This window comes from Zingiber officinale, chromosome 2B (assembly GCF_018446385.1).
Source record: "Zingiber officinale cultivar Zhangliang chromosome 2B, Zo_v1.1, whole genome shotgun sequence".
In the NCBI taxonomy this organism is placed as follows: domain Eukaryota; kingdom Viridiplantae; phylum Streptophyta; class Magnoliopsida; order Zingiberales; family Zingiberaceae; genus Zingiber; species Zingiber officinale.
In genome coordinates, this window is record NC_055989.1 from 145,047,256 (window position 1) to 145,063,702 (window position 16,447).

General features: G+C 35.1%; 2 protein-coding genes across 7 annotated transcripts in view; both read left to right on the top strand.

The window, feature by feature from the left end:
* Nucleotides 1-361: 361 nt before the first annotated feature.
* Nucleotides 362-16,447, top strand: part of LOC122047630 (serine/threonine-protein kinase ATR-like) — a 42,623-nt gene continuing 26,537 nt past the window's right edge. The window contains exon 1 of the mRNA XM_042609029.1: nucleotides 362-567. Coding sequence (XP_042464963.1) covers nucleotides 552-567 — 16 coding nt within the window. The 5' untranslated portion in view covers nucleotides 362-551. The remainder of the gene's footprint in view (nucleotides 568-16,447) is intronic.
* On the top strand, nucleotides 548-16,386 carry LOC122047632 (serine/threonine-protein kinase ATR-like). 6 transcript variants are annotated; one of them, XM_042609030.1, is made up of 9 exons: nucleotides 548-980; nucleotides 1,083-1,207; nucleotides 1,915-2,059; nucleotides 2,133-2,663; nucleotides 2,766-2,841; nucleotides 4,592-4,940; nucleotides 15,601-15,681; nucleotides 15,779-15,880; nucleotides 16,149-16,386. In XM_042609030.1, exons 1-9 carry the CDS (start codon nucleotides 660-662, stop codon nucleotides 16,384-16,386), a joined length of 1,968 nt encoding a protein of 655 aa, XP_042464964.1. In that variant the 5' UTR covers nucleotides 548-659. The 6 variants fall into 6 exon arrangements, 4 of the variants coding, with proteins under 4 accessions (XP_042464964.1, XP_042464965.1, XP_042464966.1 ...); XM_042609031.1 differs by having other exon boundaries at nucleotides 15,607-15,681; XR_006130624.1 differs by lacking the exons at nucleotides 15,601-15,681; nucleotides 15,779-15,880; nucleotides 16,149-16,386 and adding exons at nucleotides 14,101-14,221; nucleotides 14,319-14,673; nucleotides 14,767-14,792 and having other exon boundaries at nucleotides 559-980.

Below are 16,447 nucleotides of genomic sequence, written 5' to 3' on the forward strand. Positions count from 1 at the left end.
GCACTAGAAGATGGGAAATGTACAAAACATCTGTGAGCATAACATAAGCCAATTTTAGAATAGAGAATGAAATTCTACATGAGAGAGTGGGAAAAACAGTAGATCACAGCGCTTCTAATAACGAAATTGTACCTCGAATAAGGTCCATGGCATCCAAAGAGAAGTAATTGTCTCAAATATATCTCCATGGCAGGAACTACGGAAATTGGAACCAAAAGGATTATTTATTTGACGCTCATTGGAAATGTGTTTAGATCTAAGGTTGAAAATGTGACCTGAAGGCAGGTTCCGCAAGGAAGGGAAGAACACGGCTAGCAAGGCAGGTTCCGCAAGTGTTGACCGTGTTCTTCCCTTCCTTGCGGAACCTGCCTTCAGGTCACATTTTCAACCTTAGATCTAAACACATTTCCAATGAGCGTCAAATAACTAATTCTTTTAGTTCCAATTTCCGTAGTTCCTGCCATGGAGATATATTTGAGACAATTACTTCTCTTTTATCGCTACTACGAACTGGAGAGCCCGAAGTCTACAGCCAATTCTTTTTGGATGCCATGGACCTTGTTCGAGGTACAATTTCATTATTAGAAGCGCTGTGATCTACTCTTTTTCCCACTCTCTCTTGTAGAATTTCATTCTCTATTCTATAATTGGCTTATGTTATGTTCACAGATGTTTTGTACATTTTATCAACCTCAGATAGTGTTTCGTTGAAGTGTTTCAGCGAGTCGTTTTCTTTGATATTAGAGTGCCCTATGACATTTAGTGAGCTTCCGGTTTGTTGCCAACCTCTGGATGACCCTGGTGTATTGGTTGGTCTCACTGATAAAACTCGATGGCAACCATTTGCTGCATGGACAATCAGACTTATTAACAAGTGTCTAATGGAAGGGACTCTCCATGTGGAAGAGCTTATTAATGTTTCTTTTGCTTATTCAGTTTGTTCTTCTTTACTGTGCTACCGGGATGCAACTCTGCATATGGTATGTTGGTATCGCTAAAATTAATTTATCATGAACATGCTGTATATATGCTGATGAACTTGCATTTTTGTATTCTATGGTAATTTGGTTTTATGCAAACAGGCTTGTTTTGACTTTGCACGAATAACAACTGAGGTGATCGATGCAAATATTATACCCGTTGAAAATGTAATTCGTTCAATAGCATGCATACTGTGCCTTGATGAAAGTAAGTCTATGACATTCAGGTATGGACTTTATGTTTGATATTTTGTTCAGTCTTTGTGCAGATTTTATTGATACTTGCTGTAATTTTTAGAAGTGGCAACAAATTGATAAATACACACACAAATAATGTCGAAAGGTAGAGTCATTCTTGTCTACAAATGGTATTTTACACTATCTCCTTTTTTGCATACAGAAGTAGTCCTTGATCTTGACATAGAGTTTAATACCCCTCTTCCCATTAATCCCACAAGCTAGGTTGGGAGATCATTTAACTTTTCTACATGGAAGTTATAAAAACTTGATAGTTAACAAATGTAAAAAACTTGGAGATTAGTACTGTAATTGAATAAGAAGTTGAGAAAATAAAGTAGCACATCTTCAAGAATATGTTAACCATTGAATCCGCCAGTGTCAACTAGTTGAGTGTTAATGTGGTTAGTAGTTTAGTAGTGTAGGAGAGTTTTTTGTAAGAACTTGAAATAGCTCCCTCATCAACCATTGATGATAATCTCTAAACTTTCTTTTTTCTCTCCTTAGATATAATTACCAAGTGGATAGTTTACCGACCAATGCTATACAAAAAGCCTTGACTTTTGGCCGGTTAGAAGTTTGCAGTAGGAGCTTGTTGTCTCGTTTGTTTGAGACAGCTGCAAGCTCTATCTTGCAACACTTCTTCTTTTAAAAAGTTCTACATTCAATTCTTTAATGATGCACTAATTCTTTGCAGAAACACAATATATGATTCTTGTATGGGTGCTTGCCTCCATCTGCTACATTTTTCTTGTTCGGATAAGATTATTGAATCCACAGCTAATGAGATTATTAATGCTTTCCCTAGATCCATATGTAGCATAGAGAGCCGTGAACTTCAGGTCAATTTGCTGTTAACTTTGGTATTTTTTTATAATTCATTTTTGTTCTCTAAGTGACACATGGTTTCATCAGTTGGCTATGTGTAGTGCCTATACAAGAATTGCTAAAAGGTGCCATCTGCAAATTTGGGAACCTAGACTTCTTGTTAGGATGCTATGTTCAGAAAGACCTTGTTTACCCTTGATTCAATGCATCCGAGCAGCAATCACTATACTAACTCCCAGTTATGTTCTAGAAGGTGAAGTTGATACTAGCACATCTGTTGCTAATTTAAAGTCATCTGTGTTGCCGCAAATCAGTAGCAAAAGGTCAATGGAAATCAACTCTACTGTTGAGTGCAAGCGTCAAAAGACTACAGATTTTCTTGTGGATATTGAGGAGAAGAAAAAGTTTGCAAATGAACTGAAGAGATCAATTTGTTTGTTTCTTGAATCTGCAAAACCTGCAAGTTTGAAAGCTTCTACACTAAAACCAGAAACAAATATAACAGCTCTTAGTCTCCTGACTCTCCTCTGCCTTTCATTTTCAGCTCACCCACATTCCAGTTTATCCTCTACCATTTTCCATAAAAAATTTTCTTGGATTCCTTGGATATGTAAGCAGGTTTGTAAATCAATGTCAGATTAATGTACTGCAGAACAATACTTGTGATTTTTTTTATTCATTCTCCATTATTAACTCTTAACTAATTAGTTTGCTGCACAGGCAAAGGATTCAAGCTTACTAGTATCTGCTTTGCCAACCTATTTACAAGCTGTTCACAACATATTGTGTCTTCAAGGTATGCACCACCTAGCATTCTATCATTTTCTTTGTTGGATTGTATGAAATTACCAACTAAGTTTCTACAGTTTATTTTTGCTGACTTTGTTTTAGGTCGTTAGTTCAGTCAAATAACATCTTTTGTTGTTTTTTTCCAAGGAGGTTGTTTAGTTAAATTTTAACCACATTTTCAAGAAATCACCTATTTTTCAATGTTTAAGAAATGATGGAAGATACACACAAAAAGATGCATTTCAAAAGGATTAACTGATCAAAGGAAATAGGAGCAAAAAACATAGAACCATAACAAGTCAATTCAAGGAATGTGGAAACAAAGTAATATTACACAATAATATACATATTGCTCACCCGACTTTTAAACTTAAACTCTGAGTTTGAATATACTGATCTTTCTTCATTCTGAAATGCTACTGTTCCTTCCAAACACTTGGCTACAAACATGCCTAATTGGACTGTTCTTTTTGTTCAGTTCACATTTTTATTTAGGCACACAGAAAGTTTTAGTTTACCTTGATTTGTTCTTTTGTTTGGTACACAAAACAAGCTATGTTAAGGTTGTGGATAGAGGATATGATAGTTTGGAAAGTTATAGAAATTACTAACCCATACCCATGATACATAGCAACATGCTACCAGAAGATCCAGAGTTTGTTAATGCATGTCAAGTATTTTGAAGTTTGAATCATGAACTCATACAATAAGCTTTGTAGTTATTGCAATTCATTTTTCTTGCGCGGTTATGCATGTGAATAGATGTCTGAGATTTTGAAGCATTGCTTGGTTCAGTGCTAGATGAGTGTCTGTTTCTGCTTTCATTACAGCATAATCTTTTAATGTTTAGGCCCATGTACTGATGTACCTTACTAATTTTGTGGAGAAATAGTTAACTGCATTCAATGAGATAGCCATATACATAGGAGGTCCTTTGAAAAATTAACTAAATCAGGCTTAAGCTGTTCGCTTAGGTTTACAAGTCACTAGTTCATTTAATATAGCCATAATTATCCCCATAGTTTGAGGTTTTTTTTGCCTGAGCCTCCCATCCCATACTACTTTTGTCTCCCTTTTTTATTCAATATCAGTGACCTATACTAATTTTGATTATCTTGTTTCTTATTTCTCTTCCCTGTGTAAAGTCACTCTTGTCTTGTCTGTTTTCTCATTCATTATTATTATTAATTTTTTTAATTTTGTTACTGTTTTTTTTTGTTATAATGTGAAATGTAGAATTTTTTGTTGTTACATGGTTGGTGCCTTATAACTTATTTATTTGTCATGTTAGATTATTAGGGATTCAATTGTTAAATACGAAAGTTAACATTAGTTTTTTCTTATTTAACATAGTTCTATTTTCTATTTCAATATTATTTTAACAATGGCTGCCTAAGCCCCTTGCCTACCTCCTAAGCACCTGGCATTAGGCTGACCGTCTATCATCTAGAACAACCTTTTATGCCATATCTTTTTGCCTTTTTATCTTCTATTTTATATCCAAATTTTGTTCATTTTTTGTAATCTTTAAATCATGTTTTCTTTTTTGGTAGTATATCGGCAACATGTTTCTTATTATGTTACAATTGTATTTTTAATTCTCCAAGAAATGACTTTGTCATATTCCTGTAATTATCATCTGAGCCAACATTGTATTAACAAAGTCTTATATCAAGTTTGATCCTTGATTATTAATTCTAGTTTAGTTATCTGCATTTCTGAACGCCAACTTGTTTAATTCTTAATCAATGATTCAGATCTCGAGTCACGAGAAAAGTTGTTCCAAGACGATGAATTCTTGACTGATGTTGAAAGAAGCAGCTATATATTCCCAAAATACGCAGATTTTCTAGAGTTGTTGAAATTGCCTTGGACTTGTAATTCTATTATTCAGCAAGCTTGTGAAGTCAGTAAAATTAAATGTCTATGTATTCAAATTTTCTCAAAGATTGGTCCTAAACTAAATGATGAAAGTGATTTAGAAGTTCTGGACTTGGCTATTCATGATGAAGATGAAGAAGTTTGCATTGAAGCTGTCACATCAATGCCAGTCATTGTATTATGCTCTGGCCAGATATTTTTTGAGAAAATGCTCAGAAAACTTGAGTGAGTAGACACTACATATGCTGCTTACTTGCATTCATTGAAATCCCTAATGTTTGCTAATTTCTGTTGTTTTTCCAAGTCCTACATGCTACCATCTCCGTTATTATTTTCTAGATACATCCAGATTGTTAATGACTTCTCAACTCACATGTTTTGCAGAAAACATGCTCTTTTACTTGAATAGAAATAAACTTACTGCTTTAAATTGATATATGGACATTTCCTGATGCAAACACTTGTTTCTTTCCTTTTAAGTATATCATCTTTCTGGCTCTACATGTTAGCTTTGTATCTCATGAATTTCATTAGTAAAGAAGCATGTTCTATGATGAATAGGCAGTGGGTGCTATTTATCATTATCGATCAGAAGTAACTATATCCATGTTACATCCATGTCAAAATTTCCTATGATATTCTGCATATTACTTGTCTCTTATTCAATTAAAAATGAAATAAATTTAAGTATTTATGGAGTATTGTAATATGTTTAAGGGATATATTTATGTATTAGGGAATTATATAAGAAATATTGATTTTTTAATTAAAATCTAAAAAAATAATGAAAAAACAAGTCTGATATGCTACGCGCACAGTCACACACTTTACGGTGCGCAACATATCAACACTATATATATATATATATATATATAGGATTTAAGGTTTAAAGTTTATATAAATAAGTATATAAAATTTTCTTTTCTTTGGAAAAATGTAAAGAACGATAGTTATCTTTTCTTGCTTCCCTTTAATTTTCCTTTTATCCTTAACCCGTAGTATAATTGCTATTATGTCCGGTATCACTGTAATAGTTAAAATCACTGCAAGGACAATTGCAGTTCTCGTTTCCTAGTTGAGGAGAGTTTGACCAGATCCTCTACTGCCATGTAGAAGGGTAGAGAGGGTTGGCGGGGGCGCTGGGGGCGAGCGTATTCGCCTTTTGCCACCAATGTAGAAGGGTAGAGAGGCTTCCCATGGGCACGTACTCATAGACTAGAATTTTCTCATCCTTGCTGAAGTAGTAGGCCATGAGGGGCACCAGGTTGGGGTGGTCCATGACTCTGATGCCCTTGATTTTCTCCTTCAACTTCTTCCTCTTTATGCTGCCATCCAACTGGAACATACTACAATACAAGAAGCAGTTTTTCAAATTGCTTGGTAAATATTCATAGCAAAGACTCAAGACTGGGCTCCCCTCATCCAAATCGCTACATTTGAGCTGCCACTTGAGTTTACAGTAAATACGTTCTAATTCCACAGTTTCTTTGTTTCTAAGTCTCTGCAGCCTGGCAACCACCACAATAGCCAGAGGCAGGCCTTTACAGTAAGTTAAGGTTTCCCTCAAATTCTCAGAAGCAACAAGATCATGTTTATCTGCCAGTCTCTTGGAAAGCAAAAATGATTCCTCATCATCCAGTTCGTCCAGCTTGATGTGCTTAACGTCGTCATTTACTTGAGCAACCACCTCAGGTAAGCAAAAATAAATTTTATTATATATTTTTAGACTTAAAATAAATAAAATATATAATTAATATAATATTTTTATTTGGGTTTAATAGAGCCTATTTAGATTATTCATACTATAGCTGGGAATTAATTAAAATTATTAAACTAAGTTTTAATTAAAAATTAAGACATTGATATGCAATCCAGCTCGCGGGACCTGCCGACGTGACTGTGGGGGTTGACCGAGGGGTTGTGTGAGCTCTCTGACGATTTAATTAATTATTTTTTAAAATTAAAATAAATAAAATATATAGTTTATTAGATAATTTTGTTAGGATTTAATTTAGCCTTTTTAGATTATCCCTTTCATAGTTACGAAGTTGATTAAGATTATCAATTTAAATTTAAATTAAAACTCCCTCTGACTCGGTCGTGGGGGTCACTAAGCCTTTTGTGGCGACTGCAAGGTCGCACAACGCCTCCGTCGCTGTCGCTGGACTTGGTGTCGAGTTGTGTCGGTGCCGGTCACGGTTGCAACGAAAATTTTCACTAGTTTTGACTGGCTTGGCACAACACGATATTTTAATAATACCTTTAACTCCCCTATTTTCTATCAAGTAACATTTTACCCCTCTGTATTTAAAAAATAACATTTAACCTCTTTTGACCAAAAGTCAAATGTGAAAAAAAAATGTAATAGACAATTGTGCCCTTCTCTTTTTGATATTTTTTTTGATAATAATCTTAAGAGGAAAAAAAACATATTGAATTGACTATTATATCCTTGTGTAAAAAAAAGAAAATTAACACATTGAATTGACCAAATGTGAGAAAATTTGTAAAAGAGCTTTGTCAAAAACTGAGGAAAATTCATCTGGACAGAAAAAGTTCATATTAGCAACTTTAGTATTGTCTTACCTATATTATGTTAGTTGTACCTCACAAAAGAAGGCAAACTGCTACAAGTATTTGCCTTGATATGAGGAGACAAACCAAAAGTTAATGTATTGGATCTAACATCTAGAAGGTACAACCTTCACAAAAGTACAATCCATAAGCACACCATAATACTGTTCAAAATTATGAAACTTGCATGCTAAATAACTCAAAGAAACAATAGATCACATATTTTCTCCACTTTCTGGACCAGCATCCCTTACAAAATGCATTCCACTTGATGACTGTTGAGTGGACAATAAGTATTCACCACGTGCAGACATATGTGCTTGAAGCTACAAAAAATAAAGTGTATAAAATGTAAACAAATATAATGTAACGCTCATAGATCCAAAAAACTAGATAACCAAATTGCTAAGTAAATGTGAATAAGAAACATACTCGAGGATTTTCATTAGTCCCTGCTATTTGATTGTTGGTCTCACTTGTGACACTACCTCCTTGAAAATAGTCAAATTCCTTCCAAAATTCAATAAAATTAGAATGTCTCCATATTTGTAAAATGGGAAAAATTGATAAACTAGTGGATTTTATCTGGTCAAAAGCCACAAATGTACGCATATTAGAGTATCCAATTCCATTCCACACTCCTATACCACTCAAAGGCCCACTATTTTGCCCCTAACCTCTATTAAAACTCCCAATATGTTCTTTGCTAACACCCCTTCCATTGCCTATGCTTTTCCCCTTTCTTCTCCTTCCGCCCCCTTCACCATCTTGGCCACAAATCTCAGCATTTCCTCTGCCTCTTCCCCTTCCTCTACTCCTAGAACTTCCTACACTTTTTTTTTTCTAACACTAACCTTGCCCCTTCCTTTATGTGTCCTCTCAACTTCTACTCCACTCAAATTGACATAACCTTGAGGTTCTTGATTTTCAGCACTTAGCACCATCTTACACATCCAAGAAAAACAAAAATGTTAGATGATTGTGCAAAAGCAAACTAACAATTATTTAAGAACTTGATACCTGTTGAATTTCCTTCCTCGTCAACTTGCTTTTTGGATGAGTGGAATTTGTGCAGGATCTTAAATTGTGTCCCTGCTGTAAGCAATTGCAGCTGGTTTTGGCATATCCTTTCCTTGTTACCCTCTCAACATCATCTTTCTTTTGGCAAATTTTATCAGCACTCTTTCTTCTTAACTTTTTAGGTCTACCTGGCTTTCTTCTAGTTAGAGGTGGGTCAATAGGTTCACTACCCGATTTAACCCATAAATTGCGATCTGGTATAGGCATGATCTGTTAGAGTGTATACTAAAAGCCTAGCTTTTGGTATAAACATTAATATAGAAATAAGAATCGCATTGGTCAAATGTCTACATTTATGATAAATGTAGTTGCTCAATTAATTTATATTGTAGATAACATGGTGTGTGGTGTCACATACAGAATATCATGTTATCGGCTCCTTATAAATTATAAACAGTAGCTCACGACCAAGATGGAAAGGAACAAACCATTGGAAGGTCGTAGTGTAATTAGGTATTAGTTTATCTTAACTATATGATTACACTAGTACACTTAGAGTGTATTGAGTAGGACCATTTGAGGTCGTTCCTTTTATACTGACTTTATAAAAGAATAAAGACCTCAGTTATTATGGAAGTGTGTGCTCTTAATCCTAATATAATAACAAGCACATATATTTGATATTTATTTCTTTAATTTATCAATGGGTGAGATTTAGTTCGATAAATCAATAAACCCGATAAGTTGGGAAATGGTATCACTTATAGTGTGTGTTGTTGATTATAGAAGGAAACTGTGTCCTAGAGATACTAGGTTGATAATGTCCTCAAGAGGAGCTCATAAGGATTGTTAAACCCTGCAGTGGACTTAGTCCACTGATAATAAGGTTGAGTGGTACTACTGACTTAGATATTAATTAAATGAGTTGTGAACTCACTTAATTAGTGGACATTCGATATCTTAAACACAGGAGACTAACACGCCATAATAAGAAGGAGCCCAAATGTAATTGGGATGCGGTAGTTCAATAATAGTTCTTTAGTGGAATGAATTATTATCGATGAAATTTAGTTGTGGGGCACACGGATGCTTAATTTCATCGGAGACCAAAACCAATTCCTCCTCTCGGTCCCTATCGTAGCCTCTAGTATATAGAGATTTATACCCACCGCATACCCACCTTCTTACCCATCCAATGGGGCCGGCCAAGCTAGCTTGGAACCCAAGCTAGGGCCGGCCAAGTCCAAGTGGATGAGCCATGTAGGCCAAAGTTGGGTCCCAAGCTTAGGTGGCCGGCCACTAGAATATTAAAAGGATTTTTATTAAAATTATTTCTTATGTGGATATCATGATTTTAAAAGAGAGTTTAAAAATTAAAAATTTCCTTTTATAACTTTCTACAAAAGATTAAGAGAAGAGATTAATCTCTTTCCTTATTTGTAGATTAAAAGGATTGTTTTAATTTTTGGTAAAAACTTTCCTTATTTGTAAATCATCTACATGTTTAAAAGAGAGTTTAAAATTTAAAATCTTTCCTTATTTGTTGATTAAAGGAGAATTTTAAATTTTAAGAAAACTTTCCTTTTAACCATGTTTATGATAAAGAAAGTTTAAAAATTAATAATTCTCTTTTATTAGTTTCTACAAAAGATTGAGAAAAGATTTGATATCTTTCCTTATTTGTAGATTAAAAGAGATTTTAATTTTTAGAGATAACTTTATTTTTATCCCCATGTTTAAAAGAAAGATTTTAATTTATTAAATTTCCTTTTATAAACCAATCATGAAGATTAAATTATCGGAGAAATTTTATAAATTTAGACAAATTAGAAGTTTTAATTAATTAAAACTCTCCTTGTTTGTAGCTTTGTGTGGGCCATGTAAATTGAGGAAAGGAAAATTGTTTTAATTAAATAAATTTTTCCTTTTCAGCAAAAGAATTAAGGAAGTTTTAATTAAATTTCCTTATTGCCAAGACCAAGGATTATAAAAGTGGGGTAGAAGGCTCAGGTGAACAACCTCTATTATTTCTCTCCTCTTTTCCTCGCCAACCTCTTCCTCTCTTCCTCTTGGTGGTAACCTTCTCTATTTGCTTGGAGCTCTTGTGGTGGCGGATACTACTTGGAGAAGAAGAAGAAGAAGGAGAGAAAGCTTGTATCCCTTAGAGCTTGGTTGGTGGAAAAGATCTTCATCTTTGTGTTGGCGAAACTAGAGAAAGGAGAAGAAGGTGCTTGGTGGATTCTCATCTCAAGATCGTTGCCCACACAACGTCCGAGGTTAGAAGAGGAATACTGTAGAAGATCAAGAGGTCTTTCTAAAAGGTATAACTAGTATTTTTCTTTCCGCATCATACTAGTTATTTATGGAAATAATACCAAATACAAGAGGCTTACGATTCTAGTATTTCAAATATGTTTTTCGAAGTTGTGTTTTTTTGTTTTATTTTTCCTTGTGATTTGATTGTTCTTTTCGGTTAACCTAAAGTTATTTTAGGAAATTAAATATTAGATTTCTATAAAAGGTTTTGTCTAGTCGGTGGTGGTTGCTCCCATATCCAAGAAGGCCATGTGCCTCGCCACGTCAGTACTGGGAACCAATTATGGAAATTAATATTTAATGGAATTAATAACTTAAGGTGATTTGGGTCGAACGTGTTAAGTTCCGCAGGAGATCCAAGTCAAAACCTAAAAGAACAAATAGATTAAGTTTTGGATCAAACGTGTTAAGTTCCGCAGGCGATCCAAAATTTAATTTAAAAGAACACATGGTAGTTAAGAAAAGGTTCAGACCTTTGTACAAAATTTTTGTACAGTGGAACCTCTAGGCTTTCCGAGTAGCAACCAACATGATCAACTGCTGGTAGCATTTTTGGTAAAATGATAGAGAGTAATAGGAATGCACATAATTTTCAAGCTCCAGATTCTGTGAATGGAGTAATGCAGAACATGCTTGTGGACAAGAAATTCCAGTTATGTCCCACTCTCGACAATTGCAACTTGCCCTATTTAAATGAACAACATAGTTTTGATTGTAGGTTTTAACATCCCACACCCCTTGCCCCGCATACAAAACATCATAATCATTAGATTTCTTGCAGTTTTCCTCAATTTTTTCTCCTATCTTAGGACAAATATTCCCTTTCACCTTACTAATCCATTCTTTTTTTCTTGAAACCTACACATTATCATTCTCCTAATTGTCTCCATCATTGTTAAAATAGGGTCATCTCTAGCAGCATTTATGTATTTGTTGAATGATTCACTGATGTTATTGCTAAGTAAATCACACTTACTTTGCGTCCCAAAAAAGCACCTTGCCCAGAACTGAGAAGGAATTTGAGAAAGCCACTTATAAGCCTCTTGATCAACATTTTTAAGTTCAGCCATTTTTTGCTCCCATTTATCTTGTGTATAAACTCTAGCTGCAGCCCAAAGTATGCTCCTCAACATCTTGTCCTTAAACCTCAGTTTGAAATTGGCATATAAGTCTCGTACACAGAATTTGTGTTCAACACCTGGATACATTCCCTCAAAGGTCTCAACCAGCCCCTGAAAAAAAAGGGGTCAAATAATATGTTAACATCATACCAAAGGAAAATGCAAATGAAATATGCATATTATTATAGAACTGTGAACTACCTTTTGTCGGTCAGAATGAACACTATCCCCCTATCCATTGGTGAGCCAATTTGCTGTGATAACACTATCCCCCTATCCATTGGTGAGCCAATTTGCTGTGATAACAGATCCAAAAACCAAGACCAACTATCTCTGCACTCTGACTCCACAGCAGCTATCTCTAGCGGGTACATCTGATTATTTGCATCCCTTGCCTCTGCATGTAATAAATGGCCTCCAAAAACTCCCTCTAAATGACACTCATCTAGGCCAACCACTGGTCTGCACCCTTCCAAGAACCCTTTTGTTTGTGCAGAAAACATGAGAAACAGTCTTTGAAATACTGGATTTCTACCCACAACTGTAATTTCAGACTGTACAATGGCAAGTAAACCCTGGATTTTTTTCTCAACTATGTAGCACAATAATCTCACAACCTGGTATATTCATCTTTATGCTCACCCTGAATCATTTTATATGCTTGTTGTCTAGCCCGATAAGCCTGCCGTGGTTGCACATGTAGCCTAAACTTTCTTTTCACAACCTTTCTGAAACTAATAGCATTCCATTTTGGGTTATCAGCAAACTCTCTTATGAAATTATTGTCTAGCCATTTGGAATTGGCATTCCTATTTCTAAATGACCACTTACACCTGTGTGGAGTCCCAGCAATTGATTTAATTTGAATTTGGGCTGACTTCTTATAAATGCTAGCATAAATCTTCCATCCACACTCCTTTTTACATTTTCCACACTTTTTTCTTTTCATTCTTTATAAGTTTTATCTCAAACCCTTTTTTAATTGAGTACATTCTAAGTGCCTTTCTATAAATATGGACACTTGGAAAAATTAATCCCACAGTCATCTTAGGGTTATCCATATCTCTTTCTTCATTAAACTCAGGGAACTCAATAGCATTTTCCTCATCAGATGAATGAACAACTTCTTCTAATTTCTCATCATCACCAATTTGATCTGCCTCTGCAAACTGTCCATCTACCTTCATAAATGTGAAATCAGAATAATCACCAGAAATTAGATTTGCATATTCAGCATATATTCTCCTAACTTACTGTTAGCTGATTCACTTTCTCTATCAATCCCGCAATGGTCACTTAAACTATCACCATCTAGAAAGTACTCTATGTCACTTTCATCATCAGTGAAAGCATCAGAATGTCCTACATATGTATCATCAAGATCCTCACTTCTTAAATCCTCATTTACACCCCCAGTTTCAGTATCATTATTGGATCCACAAATATTCTGGTATTTTTCATGACCTGCATGTGTTTACTCCTGATTTAAAATTCGCTGACTATCTAAAGTATACATGCATTGAGAAGCAAAATTAGCATTGCTTGGGATGCCTACAATAGTCTCAGCTGCATTAACATCATACCAATCAGAGTTTTTCCAACCCATCTTTCAAGTCTCCTATGTATAGCTTAATATGAGGTTTATCCCTATAAAAGCAAAACATTTCAAGCACACAGTCATCCCCACTTTATTTCTTGAGTTCTGACCAGAGCCCCTGAAATAGATAGGAATATGTACAGGGAGCCTCATCTGCTTTAACACATTTTGTAACTCTAACATTGATATATAATCAGGATTAACTCTTTCTATAAAGACCACCTCATCTCCAACATATTCCCAATCATCATGTTTTCCCTGAAATTTACCACTGTAGTGCAATTCCAAAGTAAACATTGTATTTGTGCATCCAACTGATACAAAGAAATAGGAAAAGTGAAAAAAAAAATTAGCGATGAATCTGAGACAAATAGACAAATGACATACCATAGGTAATAAAAAACCATTGGAGAAATAGACAAATAGACAACTTGGATAATAAATAAATGAAACTTTAAAGTAATGGAGAATGGACCACACACATGTCAGTGTTTTCATATCATGATCTTCATGGCCACACACATGTACTCTACTCAACCCACTGTAAACATGTAAAATTAAATAGGGTTTTATATATTTTAAGCCAATCAGGTACTTAACCGAATGGAATCATAATATCACCGATATCAATCATGCAATCAAAAGAAATTCAATATAATGCATTTTTACACAATCAATAGCCAAGAATAGCATCAACGTATACTGTGCTTCAAACCCGAACTCTATAAATACCTGAAAAAATGGATATTTTCTCCAGGAAAAACACAAACGGTGTCAATTTCGAAAATCTCCCACTTCGACTCAATCTTCCAAGATTGTAAGACAGATCTCTCTTTCAATTTTTGGCTCTCTCTTCGATATTTTTAGGGGTTTAGAAGGTAAACTTTCATTTTTTTTTCGCTGTGAGAGAAAGCTAAGCATGATCTGAATTGTTAGTTAGCCTTGTTAATTTTTTCTTTTTGTTTTTTATCCAAGGATATAAAGGTCACTTCAATATATACTCTGAACTGGTGCCAGAGGCGTCTTGTAATGCCTTTGGAGCCGAAGGCGTCGTGGGACGCTTCCGACGCCTATAGAGGTGTCCCGCGACTCCTCCGACACCGCTGCGACGCTTCGCAGACAGGATGCCTTCACTGCCGGTTTTGCCCGCCCGGCGGAAAAGTAAAAACTATTCGTGTCGGATGGCACGGAACGACATTTCATTCTACAGTGCAATCTCTCTTAAGTGTTCTTTTTTATATATAAAAGTTCATGATATGCATCTCTTATAATGTTTGTCCTTAGGTAGATGATATAACTTCCACTCTAACTGACATATGGAATAATGAAGGTTCTCTGATTTCTCTACTTCTCATTTGGTCTATTGCATTGCTAAGTTTTAAAAGTTGAATTAAACATCATAAGTTATCTGTAAATCTTGCAGGTGAAGCAACTGACAGGCCTAAAAAGGTGAGTTTTTCTTTATTTGACAATTAATTTTTGGTAATAAGTTATTGGTACTCATGTGAAAGCGTCTATGATAATTATTTGTTTCCAAAATTCATAATCTTGTATTGGATCCGAAAAAAAGTTTGGTAAATTTAAGGGACTTGAATATTCTATTTGTTTTTTTTATTTTGTCTTTGGTCCCGTACAGGACATCATAACGTATCACCACTGCTATCTGATCATTTCATTAGTTGAACCATTGATATCTGAAATGAGCATTTGCTCCCCCATTGTGATTATAAATTGTGATGCAAAGCAGAATTGTGTTGTTGATATCGTTTAGCAGGACAAGTATTAATGCCACTAAATTTTATATGGTCAATCTTTTTTCTGCATAATACTGTCCTCGAATTGGCCTATGCAAAATGCTAAATAGCTGCTATTGCATTTACTGGCTAAGATAGATAGCCCATTTCAGATAATTTATAGAGCCAAATTAATCTTTTTTATTATTTCAAACTGTTAGGTGAATTAAATTAAAATATTTTGAGTGAGAGAAGATAAGATCCACAAAACTGTTTGAGCTAATCAATTTTCATAATGTACCATAAACATATGATTATCAGTTTTATGCTTTCATTGACGAGATGGATTATTTATTTATGATGTTATTGGATCATGTTATGCCATTTTTTTCTTAACATCGGACTAGGGGTTTTCCTTGTAATTGTCTATTCCTTCCTGAATAAGAATAGAGGTTTCTCATTTCTCAACCGCTTGATTTTAACTTATTTTTTTCAAAAAAGTCTTCTCATTTTTGTTCTCACAGAAACAGAAGGCTTCCATCATTCCAGTTGTTGAAGTGGAGCCTCCGGGCTGTTTATTTAATCCTTCGTTTGAGGCTCATCAAGTAAATATTCAAATCTTTATGCACTATTGGTTTGGTGTTATTCCCATTTTTTCTATTAGAATCTCACTTTTGTGTTATGTCCTACTGGTTGGTATAGGATTCATTGGCTCTGGCTGTTGCCAGTGAGATGCAGAAAATTTGCAAAAGGGAATTGGGTCAGCCTGTGCCAATTCAATGTGAAGCAATTGCAGATGAAGATGTGAGCATGACAAATCTCTCTTAATTGTTCTTATTATGGAAAAAAATTTCTTGTTGAAGATATTTGATTTGTAGCAATAAAAAGCTGCTTCTTTGATGAACCCTTGTGCATTTTTGGTTGCACAATAATTGAAGAATTTCATAATCAGAAACCAGTAATTGATGGTTTTTGATAATACTAGTGTGGCTGCATCAAATCAAAATAGCTGTAAATTTATATAGCCCTTTTATATATATTTATAAAAAACATTCAACCTTCATAATTGTAGGACATGGCCTTCTCTTTGGCGGGCATCTTCCCTGATGAGGTGTGTATGCCAACCGCCATGTCGTTGCCCTAGTCTGCCGTTCTTGGTACCAGATAGAACGGCTGTCGAGACGGAAGATCTTCGTGGGGAACTGCTATGTAGTGGCACCGGCTGCGGCAGTGCGGCTATTCCCAGATGTCAAGGTGGCGACCATCAAGGGGATGCCGCATTTCATGGATCTCAACCTAGTGGCCGCTGATTGGGGCTGTGGGGCGGGGAAGTAGATCCAATCAATAGCCGAGGGGTGGCCGTTTCTTGAG